The sequence below is a fragment of the Elgaria multicarinata genome, chromosome 7, assembly GCF_023053635.1.
Source record: "Elgaria multicarinata webbii isolate HBS135686 ecotype San Diego chromosome 7, rElgMul1.1.pri, whole genome shotgun sequence".
Taxonomy (NCBI): Eukaryota; Metazoa; Chordata; class Lepidosauria; order Squamata; family Anguidae; genus Elgaria; species Elgaria multicarinata.
In genome coordinates, this window is record NC_086177.1 from 87,263,986 (window position 1) to 87,284,443 (window position 20,458).

The window sequence follows — 20,458 nt, forward strand, 5'->3', positions numbered from 1 at the left end:
CTCCTTCACACAATCCTTAGTTAAACTATGGTATTTGCTAGCACAAGATGTAGTGATGACCTTCAACCTGGATGGCTTTAAAAGTGATTAGACAAATTCATGGAGGATAAAGGCTATCAATGGCTACTAGTCATAATGGCTATAACCTCCACTATCTGAGGCTGTAGGCCTTTGTATATCAATTGCTGAAGAACACGAGCAGGAAGGTGCTCTTGCACTCATGTCCTCCTTGTGTATTTAACACAGGCAGCTGGTTGATCACTGTGTGAACAAAATGCTGGACTAGATAGGCCTTTGGTCTGATTCAGCATGGTTCTCAGGTTCTTATGATGACTGCCTTGATATGAATAACCTTTTCTCACAACTGGGGAATAGTCTTGTCAGGCAACGTGAAGAACTACAGCTGGCATAAAACCACCATTCAAAACATCTTTGGCAAGCATTTCCTATACAGTGTACATTGATGTTTAACTGATTTAACATGAAGGCTTTGTGTTTGACTTTGGCACTCACAAAAGCAATGGTGTACTCTGTGGCTTCCTGCAGCAGGATATAGGTTTCTAGGAGTATGTTGCCTCTTTCTGCCAAAATCTACCTCAACAATACTGTTGGAAATGACTGAATGTTTGCCATTTTATTCAGTTTTAACTCTTCAAGTTTTAGAAGTTAGTTTTCTGTACATTTTCCAGTTTTGCTTGATCTTCTGTGGGAGTCTGTTTCTCTAGTTTACCATTAAACCATTTTTTAACTTGCATGTGCCTACAGTTTCTTTTCACTCTGGTGTTCAGATAGTATCTGTTATGTTTTGGATAGTTAATTTGCAATTAAGCACATATATCAAGAGCTATATCTAACTGAGGGACCCAGTGGGATTCACTTCTGAGTAAGCATCAAGAGGATCAGATGTTATATTTACATCCCTTTGTCTTTAATGGAGTGTTAAGCATACCTTACTGTGCATGATATTGCATTTTTCTGCCCCAATCCAGTCAGGGATACATGTTTGTAGAACAAACTTCCCCCTACATATGCTGGATGGAGAAACATGTATGTATAAATATATGCTGCCTGCAGTGCCATTGTAAGGGCTTACATTGGCCTCAAGCTGAATGCAGCAAGCCACATTCATCCCTTAAATCCAAAACACTTCAGGGCTGAAGTATCTATGTAGAGATGAACAACTTCACCTCTCCCTTTTGACCACAAACCTGAACTGAATATTCCACTAAGTTTTAAGAAAGCAAGTAGTAAGCCACTTGGGTTTCCTTAGCCACCCAAATGTTGAGCCCCAACAGCCAAGAGCTGCCCTTATCCAATTTTCTGCTGCTAGAGTCTTATCCAGGCAGCAGCAGGCAGCAAATATGGTTCCACTGGCAATTTTTGAGACACAGCAGGGGACAGCAGGTCCAACCCCAGCTGCCCTCAATTTTGTATGCATGCATTTATTTATATCCCATTTTCCAAGCGAATAGCCTCCACAGAGCAGCTATGCTAAGACTGCTTTACAATTAGATAGGAATAATAACACAGTAGGGCTGTCACCCAGTTGGAATTTCATAATTAATTTCATAAATTTGTATGTGAATAAGAGTAATTCTGGAAAAGAATACATTTGCATGTCACATCTTAGAAGAGAGGTGGAGAGATGCCTCTTTTAAGGTGGCACCTGACATTCATGGTTTTTTTAAGCACATGCTTTAAAAATCCTTAATGTTTTTAAAACCTATCGCCCAGTTAATTGAGAACACCTTTATAATCAGTCGAAGATTTTTAAGTGATGTACCCAGTGAATTGCCTGGTGCAGCTCTCTATTTTAGAGTATGCAATTAAGTCATAAAATATACATTTAGTTATAACAGTGAATTTATTGAATTCCTTTAGCTAACCTCATTCAATAATCCAGAGTGGTGTTACACTTGTTCTTTATTCAGCAGTGTTCAGTCATTAGACCACTGCAGAAAATGACTTGGAAGGTACACTAGAAAGCCTATTCCGATGCCAGTGCTACATCAGAGTTATAAGTATTTCACATTGATGTGACACTCAACTAGGGTGACCATATGAAAAGTAGGACAGGGCTCCTGTATCTTTAACAGTTGCATAGAAAAGGGAATTTCAGCAGGTGTCATTATATGGAGAACCTGGTGAAATTTCCTCTTCATCACAACAGTTGATGAAGAGGAGCTATACTGGAGTGAGCAGATTTAAAAGAGGGCAGGGCACCTGCAGCTTCTAACTGGTGTGATGAAGAAGAAATTTCACCAGGTTCCCCATATATACAAATGACACCTGCTGAAATTCTCTTTTCAATACAACTGTCCCTGTCCTCCTTTTCATATGGTCACTGTAACTCAACTGACACTCCCTCGCTTTTTGTAATATCTTGCTTGCTGAAGACATGTCAAAAGCTTGCTAATTTTTCTCTGATCTTTGAACTGGCCTAATAAAGGCACTATACTATATGAATTGTAGAATAAATAAAATATATTATTACCTGGTGTATCCAACTTTGAAAAGCAAGGAAGTTAGGTAATAATATAAAAATTAAGTGATAATTTCTAATATGAAAAGCTGTAGTAAATCTGGCTTTAAAAGCACATATTGAAATGGCACCGAAACTGCAGTGATATAAGTAGGGGATCCTAAGGCATAGAGAAGTTCTAAATAAGATTCAAAAACCTACATATGCTCCCTAGGTGCCCCAGTCAATTGTCCATGTCTCAGCCTCAGTTCCTATCTGCAATATAGGGAAGACACTGCTTTAAAATTTTAAATACAAAAAAGTCACAAGATCAAATGCTGCCATTAAACAAATATTTGAAACAGTACTAAGAGTTCTAATTATCAAAACTCACAGCATTATTACACATTTGTATGGGGGAAGTTACCATTATGCATTGAGTGCTTAATAGCTGGCAGAATTTGAGCCACTACTGGAAAAGGAAGAATTCCTTAGACAGAATATATATATATAATATATGACTTACTTGCTACCTTAACTTGGATTTGAACGGAAAGTTTTGAGGAATTTTATAGGCAGGTTTGTTGTAAGGATTACTGAAATAATGTATGAGATGTCTCAAAAAGGGATACTCAAAAGGACTACATAAATGCTAAAAAGTACAGCATCTGCATTCTATCAAATTTTGTGGGAGCAACAAATAGTAGGGATGTGAGTACTCCCTGAGAGAGGTCCCCTCAACATTCTTCAGATATTTCACCTCAGCAGGAGCCTCAGATTTGAGTGGATTTTGTGTAGACCAAATATCACTGAACCTCTAGTATAGGCACAATATTGAGAGACAAGAAAGAAGGCCAGAGTATCAATAGTGAAACTGTAAGAAAAACAAAGACACTTGTTTCTCAAATTAAAAGATGTAATTTCTAAAACAAGTAAATAAAAATAGAATATCTTACTTGATTGCTCTTATTTCCTTGTCAGTGTAGTAGTCTTCCTTGGTTAATATTTCACTGATTCATTAAAAGAAGCATTAGCTGAACCCATAACTTTGAACAAAGAGCAAATGTTAGTTTTGTAAATATAACAGAGTATTGCATTTCAGCTTTGGAAAGGGTGGCTGATTGGTGCAGGTTGGGAGGAGGGTAGGGCCCCACATGCTGCTGAACTATGGTAAAAGGATGAATACTTACATTATGATACACCTTGGGATGGATATTTTAATATTATCATTACACTATTTTGGACTTTATCCAAGACCTTTGTCATCACAAAATAATGCTGAAAACACTAGGTAGAATTCCGCAGTTGTTATTCATATGATTTGTATCAAATTTAATATTGAAATATCATATGTGGTATTTTCTAAGGTGACTCTGACATGCATGGATTTCAGCAGATAAAACAATAAAAATATGAAACCGTGACAAGTTTGGGTTTCTTCCACCGAAAATATCTAGCATATTTAGAATGTGATTACTGAGTAACTGACCCCCACAGGGTTTATTTCTTCTCCATTGTGTTTAAACAATGTCATAACAAATTTTAGAATGGTACAGGTACAGTATGTGTGTAATGTATTTAAAGAATGTGGAGAGCACAGTGGATATGTGAATAATTCCTTATATTCTCAAATAATTTCACTGTGCTTATTAGAGGATTTGACTGATATCCACGTATGGGTTCGATAAACTGACACAACAGTGAAAAAGAATTCCTGTCCCATGTCAGCTTATCAAGCACACTATGGATGTTCTGTCTTTCATGCTATTTAAAAATAAGTACCATGCAGTAAACATGAAGCTTGTGTTCAGTGAAACTCAACCTCAGTACTTCCAGGTGAATATATACAACACCTGATAAGGCTGAGGTATTGTACCACTAAACAAACATAACCTGAAGCAACCCAATGAGTACCAGGTATGACCAAATTAAAATTACTGCAGAACCAGAGACAAGTTGTTTTGCCTCAGTTTAGCGGTAAGCCAAATATTTATGTAATGCTTGGGAAAGCCAAAACCTAGTGTCCTGTTTCAGACAAGCAATGTTGCATTCTGAGCTAAAATTATTTAAATCGTAAAACAAATCAATAAAGAATGTGTTAAGTTCTTACAGCTGGTTTTAGCACCAGTTATTTCTTATCACTGCTAATTTCACTATCTGTTCTCTATCCTTCTTTCTGAGTCCATTTAGAAAAGTTATGTTCCTCTTGTGGAAATATTCTATTATCCAAACATATCACTGCCATTTAGAATTGTACATTTGTATCATTTATACAGCTATTGAATCAATATTTAGAATATGTCCTGCAGATCAATGAATGCTTAAAAGTAAATCAATATGATTCTGTCTACTTAAATTCTGTGTTTAACCTCCAATTGTTCACTCTTACTCTATATTTTGTTGAAACATTTAAACAAGAGATAGGTTCTTTTTTTCCATCCATATATATATATATATATATATATATATATATATTATATTACCAGGCAGATTATGCACACTCACAATGAAAAGCTGAAACATTTTAGAAGTTGATTTTTACTACTCCCCCCTCCTTCCAGTTAGCCTGAAATATATTGTATAGTTGCTATACTTTACCTTTTTCCCCCACTATTGAGCTCCAGATATAGGTCTAGAAGACAACTGCAGTGGAAAACAGTCTTCTGCTTATTTGTGGTAAATTACTATACACAGAGCTTTTTGGAACAAGGCACTACTTTTAAATGTCTGGTCACCTCACGGGATATGTAGTGCATTTCCTGCCACTAGGATAAGAGGAAGGAAACACAAGGCCAAAACGTTTGATGTGTGGTCTACTGTAATTCCTTTCATGTGTTCAGTGGCTTTCATATGATCCATGTACTACAATCAATTCTGACCATGCTGTGGTCCATTTCATTACAGCTGACCTTCCTAAATGGAAAACAAATTCATAATCTAGTGGCATTCACCTGCCACTGTTATAATGAAAGGGTTATCATTTTGCCCTTAAGCTGATTGCTTTATTAAGTTTTATGGTAAGATTTCCTTTGGTTTATAAAGATAATTTCATTTTTGTGAAAGAACAGTAAATGCAAATGAGCACTGATAATCTAAAACCAGACATTGTGGTTTATTATATTTGTATGATTTGGAGGAGCTCATAATCTTTCCTCAGTTACATATTTGAATAGCTTGATAAAGTTTCCTGAGAGAGTCTATGAGATAGAAGCTTCTTAAGCCACTTCTCACAGTAAAGCTGCCATGTGCAACCTTTTCAAAACTACTGGTGAGGTAGTTTCAGCCATTTTATGCATATCAGCCAGCCACACAGATCAGTTCCCACCAGTACAGACACAAGCCACATAGTGTGGGTTAGTTTGTGTAGTGAACAGGTACACAAAGCATGGTTTGCCACATGAAGCAGCTGCCATGTAGACTTGGTTTCATGTGATTTGCATGCTACAACATGAGAAGTAGCTTGGAATTTAGCGAAAAATCTGACAATAAATTTAATCTGGCGATAAATTCTAAATTGTTGGGTTGAAAATCAAAAATGCATCAATTTGTCTTCAGTGTAAATCGCCTTAGTTAGTTATTTTATTAAGTTTGTGTCCCACCGTTCTATCAAACATGGTGTTCAAGGTGGCTAAAAATAAAAGAAATACATTAAGAACACAAAGAGCATCCAGCTGGTTAAAACCCCTTTCAGCTGAAGGCCTGCTTGAATAATGTCTGCCTGCCAGCAGAAGGAGTACAAGAGAGCCAATCTAACTTCTCATGGCGGGTAGCACTACAGCCTGGAAGCAGCCACTAAGAAGGCCTTCTCTCGCATCCTCACCAAACCATTCCCTAATGGCAGTGGGACGGAGCGAAAGGCCTCCCCTGAAAATCCTAAAACCCAGGAAGAATCATATGGGAGAGTGTGGACTTTCAAATAGTCTGGTCCCAAGTCTTATAGGGTTTTATAGGTCACAACTAGCATTTTTAATGGTTACACAAACGTACTGGTAGCCAGTGAAACTCTTGTAACAAGAAGGGAGTTATATACTTGTTATAATGGGCCCCAGTCAACAGTCTGGCTACAACATTCTGGGACCAGCTGAAGTTTCCCTTTGTGTAAATATATTTTGAAGACGCCATTAATAAATGTGCAAGGTTCTCCCAGGGCATCAGGTCTAATATATGCTTTAAAAATAATTCTTAGGCTGTTTTACTAATCAAAGAGAGGATATTCTGGCCCAATTAATAGTAACAAAAGCTTACTTTATGTGTGGGATGCTAACTTGCATACTGCTATGGTGACCATACGGAGAGAGGTTAACAAGATGGAATGCAGTTGGATAAAAGTTCTCTTGGTTTTAAGTCGAATCTCTTTGTGACATGGAGTAGGATCCAGTTGCACCCTAGCACTAATTATGTCGTACCAGCGTAAACCAGCAGCAATCTTTCTGATTGCTCTAGTGAGCCCAAGTTACATAGCACAAGCATTGGTTTATGCATGTTTAGACAGAAAAAAGTCCTACAACTCCCAGCACTCCCTAGCCAGCGTAGCTGGGAGTTGTAGGACATTTTTCAGTCTAAACAAGCATAGGATTGCCCCGTAAAGGTAAGATACTTGTAGACATTTCAGCTGAGGGATCATTCAGGCTTCAATATAAAGGAGAGAAAAGTATCCAAGGAAATGCGTTGAGTGTTCTTTTTTCCTTTTTTTTTTTTTTTTTTTTTTAGCACTTTGCTATAATTGTCATATGGACAAGAACAATTGTGAATGAATTTTGTTTCCAACTCTGGTATATGTTTCCATCACTCTTTGCCATATATTTTCAACAAACTAAATGCAAAAGCAATTAATCTCAACAATGGTTTATATGTTTGTTCAGACATAATATAAACACCACAAATCAATTATAATTTAATATCTTTTAATTATAGAAAATGTCCTGTTGACTGCAGTTAACAACTGTATTGTTCGAGTAAATGACAAAAAGTGTGTAAAGCATTGGTAATTGTCAGAGCTTTAAAATTCAGTTCTTTAGGCCAGCTCTTACATTATTCTGGCAGCCACAAATGCTGCAGTGCTGCTGTTTTCTGGGGGGCCAGATAATGAGAGAAGCTCTAGACCATGAGGGAGGAGCCACATTGGCCCTGTTCAGACAACACGCTAAACCATGCTGCTTAACCACAAAATGGTTAACGGAATGGATTAACCTTAAAGCGTGTTGTCTGAACTGTGGCTCTTTCCTGTGCTAGTGTCACTCATTTGTAGACAAGTTGCTCTTGTCAACTTTTATTGAATGAATTTCAGTTATTGAAACCTCCTTCTAACCGAGAGGGAAAGGGGAGGGGAAAGAAGCTACGCAGCCCCCCCTATGATGTTACCAATCCATCCCCCTCGTGCTTCCCCCCCAAAAGCAACTCATGAAGCAAAGGTGGAGGATTCAAAGTACAATAGACCATTCTTTCATTCAACCCAGCAACCAGGAAGCATGAGGAGGAAAGGATTTGAATTGAAATTTAAAAACCTGCTAGAAAAAAGGCATACCCCTCTCTTTCGTCATCAATACTGCCCCTTGAAAACATGCCCACAGAACAGCGGATTGAAAACGATGGATGAAAATACACGTTGAAGTTTGAGCAGGGTGCTTTTGCATTACCGGAAGAACCAGACTTTCCACGTGCCAAAATACATTGCTAAGGCGGGGGGGGGGGGGGACACACAACTGCAATCACAGCAGGACATGGTCAGCATCATCTGAGTCCTTTGCATGCAATTCACCTTGACAGCAGACTATAACACTGGTGTGATGGTGCTTGATATTTTAACCCTTCCTTCCACTGCCATTTTTAAAATCCCCCCCACTTCTCTGTTTTCACATATGGGAAAACATTTGGGTATCACACTAGTAACTATTCTGTTCCATAGATGTGGGGATTCTAATCAGAAAAATAGTGCAAGGAGGTTAAAAAACTCTGTTCATCACCATGGTCCCAGTTCAAATGGGGGAGTCCGTGGCTGCTGATGTCACTTAAAAACAAAACAAAAATGCAGATATTATTCATGGATCTTCTGTGTCACAATTAGTTTAGTTTAGGGAATGCAGAAAGAAGCTATTTTTTCCATTACTAACAGACTTTTCTAGAAGTAACTCCACAACTTAGGTACTAATTTGTTTAAGGGATGCGTCCGTCTATATCATTGAAATGGTTTCTAAATTTTTTATGATCTCAGTGCAAATTAGGGGGGAAATGTTGCTATCCTCCTGAGAGAAGGAATTCTACAAAATTATCATGTCACCTTTTAACTGTTTCTCAAGCTTTATATTAACTTTGCTGGTCTGTGACCATAGTAAATGAAATGATGATGAATTAGTTTGGTCCTAAGTTGCTTTCACATATGATCTTACAAATGGGAAATGAAAACAAATCCTGATGCCTCAATGTGTTCATTCATATTTTTTAAGGTAATTATTAAAATGTAGGCCTATGCCTGAGGCAGAGCAGGTACACGCTTTTGACAACTACACTGAAATAAATTGCTTTGCTAAAGGGCAGTTTGTTGATTCACTTAAACCCCCTATTCATCAATTTTGAATGGTTTGGTGGCAGAAGGTAATGAGTACAGTAGAGTATAATTCTAAACAGTAGGGGAGATTCTTATGTAGACAATAAGGATTCATTTCAAGCTAAAATGTGACATACTGAAAAGCAACCAAATTTTCCTTCTACTTATAAAATGTAAAACTCTTTGCTAGGCTTTGCTAGCTTAAAAAAACAAGGCTAGAATGTACAAGGGTGCACACTGCCCCCCCCCCCCCCGCTGTTATGTAAGCAGTCCCTGCTCAGGTACCCTAAACTGCTTTTTGAATTCCTCTGAGATTAAGAAACATTTTGATCCTCAGGCACAGGAACAATTTTAAAGAGGAAATGGGAAATGTAGCAGATGTATGCCAGCAGCTTTTCTTGGCTTGAAAACATTCATACCTGATCACTGAACTGCTTTTTGAACATCATTGTGTGTGTATCTGCTGGTGGGGAGGTATCAGTTGAACATAAAAGATGCCGTGTATGTGCCTTTTCAATCCTGGTTAAGGGCAAATCACAATACATCCATATTCCATATTTTACCATCATAACAACCCTGTAAACAGTATGTTAGGCTAAGGCAAAGTGGTTTTTCCAGTATCCCCCAGAGAGCTGTAAGCTTCAGAACAATACCTTCAGAGATAGACATCCTAGACATATATTCTGAATACTTCTCTGGCTTTGGAAAGAAGAGAAATGTGTGAAAGTTGGGCTTCCTATAATAAATATGATTAAACCGTACAACACTATTATTTATATCCTTTTCCAAAATTTACATTTTTTGTTTCTGGTTTCTATGGCCTTTTATAAGTCTCAACTGACCTGTAAGGGAATACATTTGACTTTCTTACAATGAACCTCTGAATTATGCCTATTCAGCAGTGAGTAGTAACTGATTCAACATGAGCTGTTTCTTGTATAAACATACAAAATGCCTGACCCAGACTAAATCAATTTAAAAAGGAAAACATTAAAGTTATGTTTCCTGTTACATGCTTAAGGTCTTCTTTGGGTGCATTACATTACTGTATTATTTACCAACTATGGTAAGCTTTTAGTTTATTCTCTAATGCCACCTGCAAAGTGGTTGGTAGAAATCTTATAGCATACAATAAAAGGTAGGTATAATTTTATATGTCACAGCAATTAGAGAAGCTATAATACTGCAGATCAGGAAGTCCTTAGCATAGCTTATTGTCCAGATTTCAGTTGCTATAATGGGTTCTCATGCTACAGGATGTGATGGAATAAAGTTCAAAGGGGCAGCTGATTGCCTTGGGCCATGCCTCAGTTGGGCTTTAAAGTCTGAAGAACATTACCAGAGGCTTGTCAGCAGAAGAAATGGGTGAGATTGAAACCTCTACTCCCATGCCCCAGAAAACAGAACCCTTGCTGCGTGAGTCTCAGTGCATTTTTGGTTCGAAACATGCGGCAGAACATGTTCTTGGCTTGTTCTGCCAGAAGAAAGACAGTTGTAGGTGGAGGAGCCAGTGATGGCTTCATTGTCATTGATGGATCATTACTTGGTGACGTGGATTTCATGGACTTCTTCTGACCTTTGCAAGGTTAATGGACCAGTTAGAATCATCATAGGAACCTACCTTCCAAACCTACCATAAGATTCCAGGGATTGGATCTGGGAGCTTCGCAATGCAAAATATGGCCATTGCCCAAATGCTTTGCCTGCACAGGTTGATATTTGATGGAACCAAATATTTTCCAATAATCTGAATGTTTCTGCTGATATGGCTGGCTGTTCTGTTGAAACCCTATTAACCTCTTGGGAATTGGTTCAGGTTAGTTGACACCTTAACACCTAGGCATCTTCTCACATTTTCCACAGTTTGGGCCTCTCTGTTTCCTGTGGAGGTAAAAGAAATGAGGTATATAAGATAATGACTAGGTGGAGGGAAATGCGTGACAGTCTGATGCAACATGGTGGCTTACAATCAATTTTAATGCTTTTTTGTGATGGAGAAGATGGCAAAGCATGTTTACTTTTCTATCATCATTGGATCTGTATACTTGCATCTAGCTGAATTATTTATAACTGGGTGTAGACACTTAGATCCTGCCCCAGCTGAGATTGGTGGACTTGAACAGTAATAGTTTTGTAAAGTGTTGTTACGCTAAAATCATGTGCATTTGTTCCAACTTGGATGCTACAGTTGTACTAGGTGCAGTCATGCTCGTGACAACTTTTATTGAATGAATTTCAGTTATTGAAACCTAAGAATACAAACAAGATGTTTGTGCTATCTGTGACATGCCATGCCTGTTTCATACACCAATCTTGGTTAGTAGTAGCTTGTTGTGGGTGGTGTAGCCTGATCCAGAAGATAATGAACGCTTCCCTGAAGGAAGGGAATTTTTTTCGTCAATGTTAGCCCTGATAGATAATTGAGACTTACAAGCTGATGGAAGGGAAACAGCAGGGGAGGGGCTGTTATGTTTGTATCCCATTTGGGGCTTCCCAGGGCCATCTTGTAGGCCATCAGGAGGCTGGATCACATGGGCCCTTGATCTAATCCAGCAGGGCTGGTCTTTTGTTTTGGTCCCCTTCGTTTTGCTAGATTGTTAAAGTTGTTTAGACTCTAGTTTTTAATTTTTATAAAATGTCCTGTTGGCTTTTATGTATTTTATAGTACATTTTATGTACTTTTATGTATTATTGAAATGCTGGTGCTTTGTAGTTTTTGTTGTGTACGCCACTTGAAAATCTTGAATAGTTGAAAAGCAAGAAATAAATGGAAGTCATAAATTAAAACAATGGGTTTTTTTTTTAAAGATTGGAAATTACTTACATTGAAAACAAGCCTGATTCTACAATTGCTTACTACATCTTTGAAATCAAATAAATAACTGTATATTTTCGAACCATTTTTGAGAGGGAGCCTCAATGTTTCTTGTACATAACAGACAAACAAACGAACAAAAACCACATTTAGTTTAGTCTTAAATTTTGGTTTGGGTGATAAAACTGCCTAAGGCTGTTTTGTGACACACACACACACACACCAAAAAAAGTGGGTGGGAATTTCAGAGAGAGAGGAAGGAGAAGACCACCTCAGGTTCCTTCTCCAGCTGCACGCCCCCCAGCCTCCACAAGGCCACCAACTGCCTGGTGGGAAGAGTCCCAGACAAGAGAGAAATGCAGGCAAGGAAAGACCACCTCCGGTCTCTGCTCTAGCTGGATTGGCACTCCAACCCCCACAGGGTCATTTTCACCAACTGCCCTGTGGGAAGAATTCTAGGAGAGAGAGGCAGGCAGGTCAAGATCATCTCGGGCCCCTGCTCTATTTCTACCATGAATTGCCCTGTAGGAAAGATGCTTGTAAGAGTTTGGGCTTGTTTTTTAGTGTTATTTATAGTGATTTTATTAGTTTGCCTATATCTTCCTTATAAGCTGCTTTGGAAGGATTTCTGTCCTGAAAGGTAGGATATAAATAATGACAATAAATAAAACATCTCACAAAAGACTCCAAATACTAGCTCTTGCACATAGTTCCTAATGGATGTATGGTTGGGATGGGTATTTGAAGAGGTAGTACTTGACAATATGAACACCCCTGCTTGAATGAGTGAAGAGATATAAGCTCACAATGGGCACAGCCCTTCCAGTTTGGCCCCCCCCGCCCACCCTTTAACTGGAGCTCGCACTCTGCCTCCACCATTTGCACCTGGAAATTGTGCAGCTTCCAAGCCCCCCCCCCCCACGCAGATTTCCAGCTGCAAATTGGCAGCCAGTTCTGCATTGCTCATGGAGAATTACAGGACACTCCATAGCAGGGACTCAAAAAGCTTGTTTGTAGCCTGTGATGCAGGCACCCATTATCTTAGGCTGCAAATTGTATCTAGCTGTGTACTGCCCAGGAAACTCCCTGGAGAGTTCAGTTTGCAGAAGGAGATAATGAGCACTTACAAGCACCCGCAAGACTCCGGTGGCAGATGACTCTCTTGCCTTCTACCATGACCTCTGTTCTTCTGCCCTCCATGACCTGTTCCCCACTTCCAGAGAGGATTATTTTTCTTAGGGAAGGGGTGGTGAATTTGCCGGGAGTATGGAGGGTCCATAGAGGAATTGGTCTGCTTGGGTCTTCCAGCCTGAACTCTCAAACACCCCTACTGATAATATGAGCTGATCATGCATGTATGAAGACATCTCTTGGGTTGTAATTAAGTTCTCTAGGGATGGTGAAGAGTGGACAAATGAAGATAAACTGAAGAGAAACTGTAAAATAGCAGAAAAAAGATAAAAATGTAACTAGAGAAATCTTTCCATATAGATAGTTATTTGCTGTGTTATGATACCTGACTTCTACAAATATTGTCAAGATATAGCACTGATTTCTGAACAGTTCACAGAACTCTGAGAATAATCTGGAGTGATCTAAAACTAACATGTTTGGGTTGGTTTTGATTTAAAAGAGACATGACTGAAGAATGATGGAAAAACATCTGGAAGATGAGAAATTATGCGTTTTCAAATTATGATCTCAGAAATTAGGATGTGTATAGTTTGATTTAGAGTGTTGAATTAAGCTTGCTATGATCAAAAAGTGCTTTGTGCCTGCAAAGCAATGACAATAGGAAACCAATATATGCTTTGGACAAATGCAATGCCAGGTTCTGAGAACGCAGTGGTATAACCTCAGAGTTCTGTTTTGAATACTATTATTGTAGTTTATCTACAGTTTGCTACTTATTGAACATTTTATGTGAATTAGCTTGTTAATATGTTATTCGTTTATTACGTTTATTTATTTGTTACAATTCTATATCACCCATTAGCCAAAGCTCTCTGGGCTGTGTAATATGAATGTGACATGCCAAGAAATATTGAACACTTAATTCCCTCAACAATTGGTTATTTTCCCCAATTCTAAACACACTCACATAGAAGTAAATCTCATTTGCATTCATCTCCATGAAAATGTCTGTTATGAGGTTGAATTTTTTATGGATGAATGGTTAGTTGGTGTTTTAGATGTGAGCTCCAGTCTCTGCCGATTCTCAAAGCATTCTAATCTGCCATGTTGGGGACAAATGGGCCGTCTGTTTCATTCAACTCTGAAATAGGATTGGTTTCTGCCTGTGGCTAATATGTAGGAGCTAGTCCAGATGATTGTTCCTCCTTGCAGTTGATCTTGAACTATAGGCTGAAATTAGGGAGAAACTAGGAGAGTGGAGAGTGCTCAAGCAAATTCTGTATCAAAGCCATTGAACTTACTACGTAATTACATTTATTATTTACATTAATTTGTACTGCAGCTCGCATCAATTAAGAGAGAGAGACAGCTCCTGACATCAGGGTTACAAATGAAAAAAGCAAGGCACACGAAGGAAGAGGAGTGAAGGGAAATGGTTGGGGAGGAAGATTAGATATTCATGGCCAGAACAAAAATGGTGAACTACAAAGGGGCGTATACATCCAATTTGGGCGGCACTGATCTTCCCTTGTTGGCATTCTTGCATTAAATAGCGTGGTGGGTCTTGTTCCTTTAGCTGATAAATGGGCTCTGAGTGTTCTTTCCTTTTGCTTCTGCAGTCCCAGGGCAACAGGCCATTGAAGGAACTGGGTGTACTTTCTGGCAGGGAGGGGGGAAGTGAGCTCCCTGCAGCTGCTCCTTCTCTAGCCTATGCTAGACCAAATTAGTTTCCCGTTTGCTTTGATGTTGTTCATAGGAAGAAGCAGAAGGTGCAGTATCCTAGTGGCCCTTGGTCACCTGCCTGCTGGTAAAAGCCCAAATGTGTATCTCTTCTGCTCTCCTGTCCCAGGCGACTCTAAATTAACTCCGTTGTTCAGTAAAGTATTGTTTTAGACTTTTGCCCCAAATTATGGCCCTGAAATTTCCCCTTGTCCATGATGTAAAGATGAAAACAAAGGCATCATTTCCTTAACTCTTCCTTTTCTTTCTACCATCACAGGAGAGCACTGAATCTGGGAATTCTTCGAGATCCTGGATCAGAGGTTGAAGACAGACAATATCAAATAGACCTTCAGTCCATCAACATTGGTACTGCTCAGTGGGATCAGTTGAAGCCAGAGAAGGAGAATGGTAAAGGCAGAGCAGTGCCAGAGAATGAAAGGAATTCTCAGAATCCAGCACTTGAGTGGAATATGGCCAGTAGGTAAGAAACTAGTGCCTCATAGTCCTTTTCTAAAGGGCATTATGGTAATAGCATCCCATATAATTGAGCAAAACATTTTGGAATTTGTACATTCAAGTGTGTGTTTGCATTCCACTGCAAACGTGTTTTCCATGAGCTAGGGATTTGAACAGTACATTTCAAATTGTTTGTAGCATTGTTGTACTATAATCACCATACAGATACAGTTATGTCTATATTTCCATAATAGCTTATTATATGGCCATAAAGTATAACTCCAGGCTGAAACCTGGCATTCACATTTCCAGTCTAAGAACAACAGAGTTATTATCCCTTTTGTACTTTTACAAAGTTTGAACAGAACCAGTTTAGACATTTTTAAGCCAGCAGAGGACAAAAAGATTCCCCCCCCCCCAATTGGCTCCAAACCAGTTTTTGTGCTTCTGTAAATGAAAACAGCTGCAATTTCTGAAATGACAAATTTCCTCTGATTTGTTGATATGCAGAAGATGGCTTCCAGCTCAAATCTACTTAGAAATGTTACTTTGACATCTTCCATTTTTAGTGTTCCATTTTGATTAGACTGCTACAGTTGACTTTGATGCTTTTTTCAATCAGAGGTCACAGTAGCCTCATGCAAATGACATATTTGTGTTCACTGAATGCATGTGAGAAAGTTGGGACTCTGTCTGTGCAGTCTCTAACCTGAAAAAATGTAGAGTTCAGATCTCACCCACAGAACCTACATGCATAGGCTCTGTTCTGAAGAGTGGATGGCTATGCAAAGGTTTGAGGGCCTGTGGGTGCAACCCCCTTCTCATGTCCATTTCATTGTATATGGCAAGTGGTATGCATGAGCCTATAGTATGACAAATGGACATGAGAAGGGGGTTGCACCCACAGGCCCTCAAACCTTTGCATAGCCATCCACTCTTCAGAACAGAGCCTATGCATGATGAGATATTGGTAAATCTGATAAAGGGCTCTTCTTCGCATTAAGGCAACAGTGAGCCATTTATGGCTCTCCAGCTGTTTTGACCTACAACTCTTATCAGCCCTTGCCAGCATAGCCAATGTTGAGGGAGTGTAAGAATCGTAGGAAAACATTTGGTTGTCCACCTCTGCCTTAACCCAAAACACCTCTTTTAAAATGTTTGGTTCCCAAATTTTATACAATATTTATGTTGTATTTTCTTTGTTGTGCCTCATTAGATTCATGTCCAAACTGTTCACACTGTCATGGACAACCTACTACATATTGCAGGATCCTAAATCAGTCCAGTAAGATAAATAAGAAACTATGTAGAGAATGGAGCAAGTCAATGAAGTTGACCTTGGCAGCAAAGGCAGAAGCCATATATCCAAGATCAGAAATCAAGCCCATTTATAAAGAAAAATCTTGATGTAAAACATCACAAATTTATTTTGAGCCTTCAGTTGAAGCACTTAAGGCTGGATCTATTGCAGTAATTTAAATGATTGAGAGTGCAATCCTGTGGGTTGCACTCTCATGAGATAGAAGCCTCTGAACTCTAAAGATGGTGCCCTGGTGGGGGCGAGACTGGAGCTGGAGAGGCCATAGGATTCCTTGTATCCTGGCCTCTCTCCTCCTCTTCCTTCCCCACTTACTAGCAAGCCTCCTTTCTAACCTCTATGAGGCCATTTTTGTGACCTCAGGAAGTAGCCAGCGCAGTTCTTTCCACAGGCGGTGGGAGGAGAAAGGAATTGGATACCAGAGTCCGTCTTCCAAGGTCATAGTGGTGTCTACAGCCTCAGAGTGGGGACTCCAAAGTACCCTATCATCTCTTGGGACGCTCTCCCAGGACCATAGGATTGGTTTCTGAGATAGATTTCAGTTTTAACTATTATCATAAAGACCAGATCATTCTCAAATGTAAGAAAACTAGATCATGGTGTCTTCCTCCATACAAGTGTGTTAATGAGGTGTGATTACCTTTCTTCCTTTTTTGGAATACTATTTTCGATGCGGTTTTAAAAACACAGTTTATAGGTATTGCTATGGTCCCTAGATGTCTTATTTCAAAGATATCTAATGGAACTTTCTCGAAATTCTCTGGTACTTTCTGGTAGAAAGCTGGTTCCAACACATATTTTTCCCAATGGGAATGTGCAACATGTGGAAAATGTAAGGCTGGAATGGTAAATCCAAGTGGATTTCACAGGAAAGCTCTGATAAAGCTCTGATAGTCATGGCAAAAGCTGTATCCAAAATCAGAAGTCAAACCCAGTGGAGGCATACACTAGATGTTAGAAAGCGTTTTTAACATAATTTAGAAATTCACACTGAAAATCATCTGTAAAATTACGTTATACATGGAATGCTTCTGTAATTGGACAAAGCAACTTACCTTTGCAAATGCACAGAGATATTCCTACGTTTGAACACTGCAAGGGCAAATTTGTCTATAGTTGGCAAGTAAAATCCTCTTTGTCATCCTTAAAGCTTTTTTCTTCTTCTTTTTGCTCCCCTCACTCAAATCTGGCTTTCAAGCTGTGGGAAACTATCTTAAATGTATCTACATTATTTTATTCTAATAATTGTTTATCAAACACAACCATTGTAACTGTATGTGACCCTCAAGGGTCATATTTAAATCATAAATGTTAGTAGTGATCTTTCTAAAAACTTTTTTTAAAATTGTGCTTTTGAGGACTGAAAACATGATTACCAAGGGCTTTGCTAGACCTGCTGGGATAAGCCGGCAGGGAGGCGGGGCGACGGCGCGCTAACTTTAAAGCGCGCTGCCCAGCCTCCTAGACGGCCGACGCGTAGGGACGACGCAAGCCCTGCAGCGTCAGCCATGGTTTTTTTTGGTTAAAGGGGCCACGTGCGGCCCGAAGACTCCATACCAGGTAAGTCTGTTTTTTTAAAAAAACGAAGCCCCCCCCTCCCTGCCCCCGGCCTTGCCCTGGCAGCGCCAGTCGTCTGCTTGTTCAGGCGGCGGTGCCCGGCACTCTCTCTCTCACCCGCCCTCCCCCCTTGCCATCCCCGATGCCTGCTCTCCCCCCCCCGTCCTGCCGGGTCCGGCCTTCCACCTGCCCCTCTCTTCCCCCCCCCCCGGGCCAATGGGCACAGCGCTCGTATGAGCGCTGTGCCAGGTCCGTGGCTTTTCGCGGCTACTCGCAAGTAAGCGAGTAGCCGCAAAAAGCCACGGACCTTCCTAGACGTTTCGCAGCCCCGGCCTCAGGCCGGGGCTGCGAAAAAGGCGCGCCATAAGCGACTTCGCTTATGGCGCATTAGAGGAGGCCTCAGTGCGGCCTGGGCTCGGATTCCCCTGTGCGTCATCTGGACGCACAGCAGGGAAACCGGGTCTCAAAGCGCGCTAAGGCCTCGTCTAGGAAGGCCCCAAGTTTCAATCTAAAGTGACTTTTAATAGCAAAGATATAAACCCCTCCCCTCAAAGTGCAGTTTACAGTGAAAATGCTGATACAAAAATAACTTTAGCTGTGATCATAATAACTAGCATGCATGTTTTAAAAACAAAACACAAGTAAGGCCCCTGTCAGATACCCTGAAAATTAGAGCTCTTAAAAGCTTTACAAATGAAATAAAATGTGCTCATATTTCTAAGTGAAGCTCTTGATGCAAAACATTGAAAATGTCTTCAGTTGAAGCACTTAAAGACTGAATCAATGACAGTAGTTTAAATGATTGAGACAGATTTCAGCTTTTAACAGTTATCAGAAAGCCTAGATAATGATCAAAATGTAAGAAAATTAGATCATGGTGTATTCCTCCATGCAAGTGCATTAATGTGGGGAGATGACCTTTCTTTCTTTCTTTCTTTCTTTCTTTCTTTCTTTCTTTCTTTCTTGGAATGTCATTGTCAGTGCTTAAGGTCTAAAACATGCAGTGTCACTAAGGTCCCTAGATGTCTTATTTCAAAGAAGCTAATGGAGCTTTCTAGATATTTCTCTGGGACTTCATGGTAGAGAGCTGGTTCCATCATAATTTTTTTCCCAATGGGAATGTACAACATGTGGAAAACATAAGGCTGGAATGGAAAATCCAAGTGGATTTCACAAGAAAGCTCTGATAAAAGGATATTATCAGTTCCTGTGCCTGATATTTCCTGCAAAAACCATGTGGATGTTTAATTGTGGAAGCCTTTGTGGATACTGTATAGAGGCTTGAATGTACTGTAAGTGAATCAGTAGGAGATATGTATTTCATTTTTTTCTGAAAAATGTTATGTGAGACTTCTCTAATTTTTAAAACAGCATTGCCTTTATTACTGTTTCCCAATAACTAAAAACACAGTTGCATCCAAGATATAAGGGAGAGATCTATTCCCCACTTTCCCTTTTCTTACTGGTTGGATGGCTATGTGACCCATATCCTTTACAGTGGAGAACAGTAATATTTTGCAGGGTGCATCAAATTGATGTACTTCACCCAACTGATATACTTCTTATTTAACATAAAACATGGACACTGTTATTTCTCCAATACTTGACCGCATAATTGTTATGTGTGGGCAAACCCTATAGCACCCGCCTCTGTGTTTTCTCAGTGTCTTACTTTAAACAGATGTTTTTTAAAAAAGTATACTAGGGGTAGTCAGCTACTTTAATATTTCTGAAAGTCTTGTCTTTCTTTTAAAGGTATAAATACATAACAGATGCCTAAGTGGAACCTGGAGTGAATATAGTGTGGTCATAGTACCATCATTGCACCATTCCTCATTGAGGATGCTCATATGGTACACACCTGTGCCAATCTAGTACAATACGTATGGGTAATACAGTGCAGAAAGCTTAATAAAGGAAGTGTGGGTTTATTTCTTGTTATCACTGAAGCTAATAGCTCACTTTCAAAGATGAATGTGTTGTCTTACGGTCGTCTTTACACTAGAATTGATTCCAATACTTGTTCTAGTCCCCATTTTAGAGAAACTTGGAATCATAGAATCATAGAATAGTAGAGTTGGAAGTGGCCTAAAAGGTCATCGAATCCAACCCCCTGCTCAATGCAGGAATCCGCCCTAAAGCATACCTGACAGATGGTTGTCCAGCTGCCTATATATAAATATACTTAAACTAAGCAAATTTTACTAATTAGGAAATTGGTACTTAATGTGCACTAAAAATGCTTTATTTATTTATTTATTTATTACATTTTTATACCGCCCAATAGCCAAAGCTCTCTGGGCGGTTCACAAAAATTAAAACCATCATAAAACAACCAACAAGTTAAAAAACACAAATACAAAATACAATATAAAAAGCACAACCAGGATAAAACCACGCAGCAAAATTGATATAAGGTTAAAATACAGAGTTAAAACAGTATAATTTAAG

The 20,458-nt window shown here is 39.3% G+C and overlaps 1 protein-coding gene across 1 annotated transcript in view; it reads left to right on the forward strand.

Annotated features, from left to right (window-relative positions):
• Positions 1–20,458, forward strand: part of VPS13B (vacuolar protein sorting 13 homolog B) — a 434,090-nt gene that overhangs the window by 241,783 nt on the left and 171,849 nt on the right. The window contains exon 31 of the mRNA XM_063130990.1: positions 14,954–15,157. Coding sequence (XP_062987060.1) covers positions 14,954–15,157 — 204 coding nt within the window. The remainder of the gene's footprint in view (positions 1–14,953; positions 15,158–20,458) is intronic.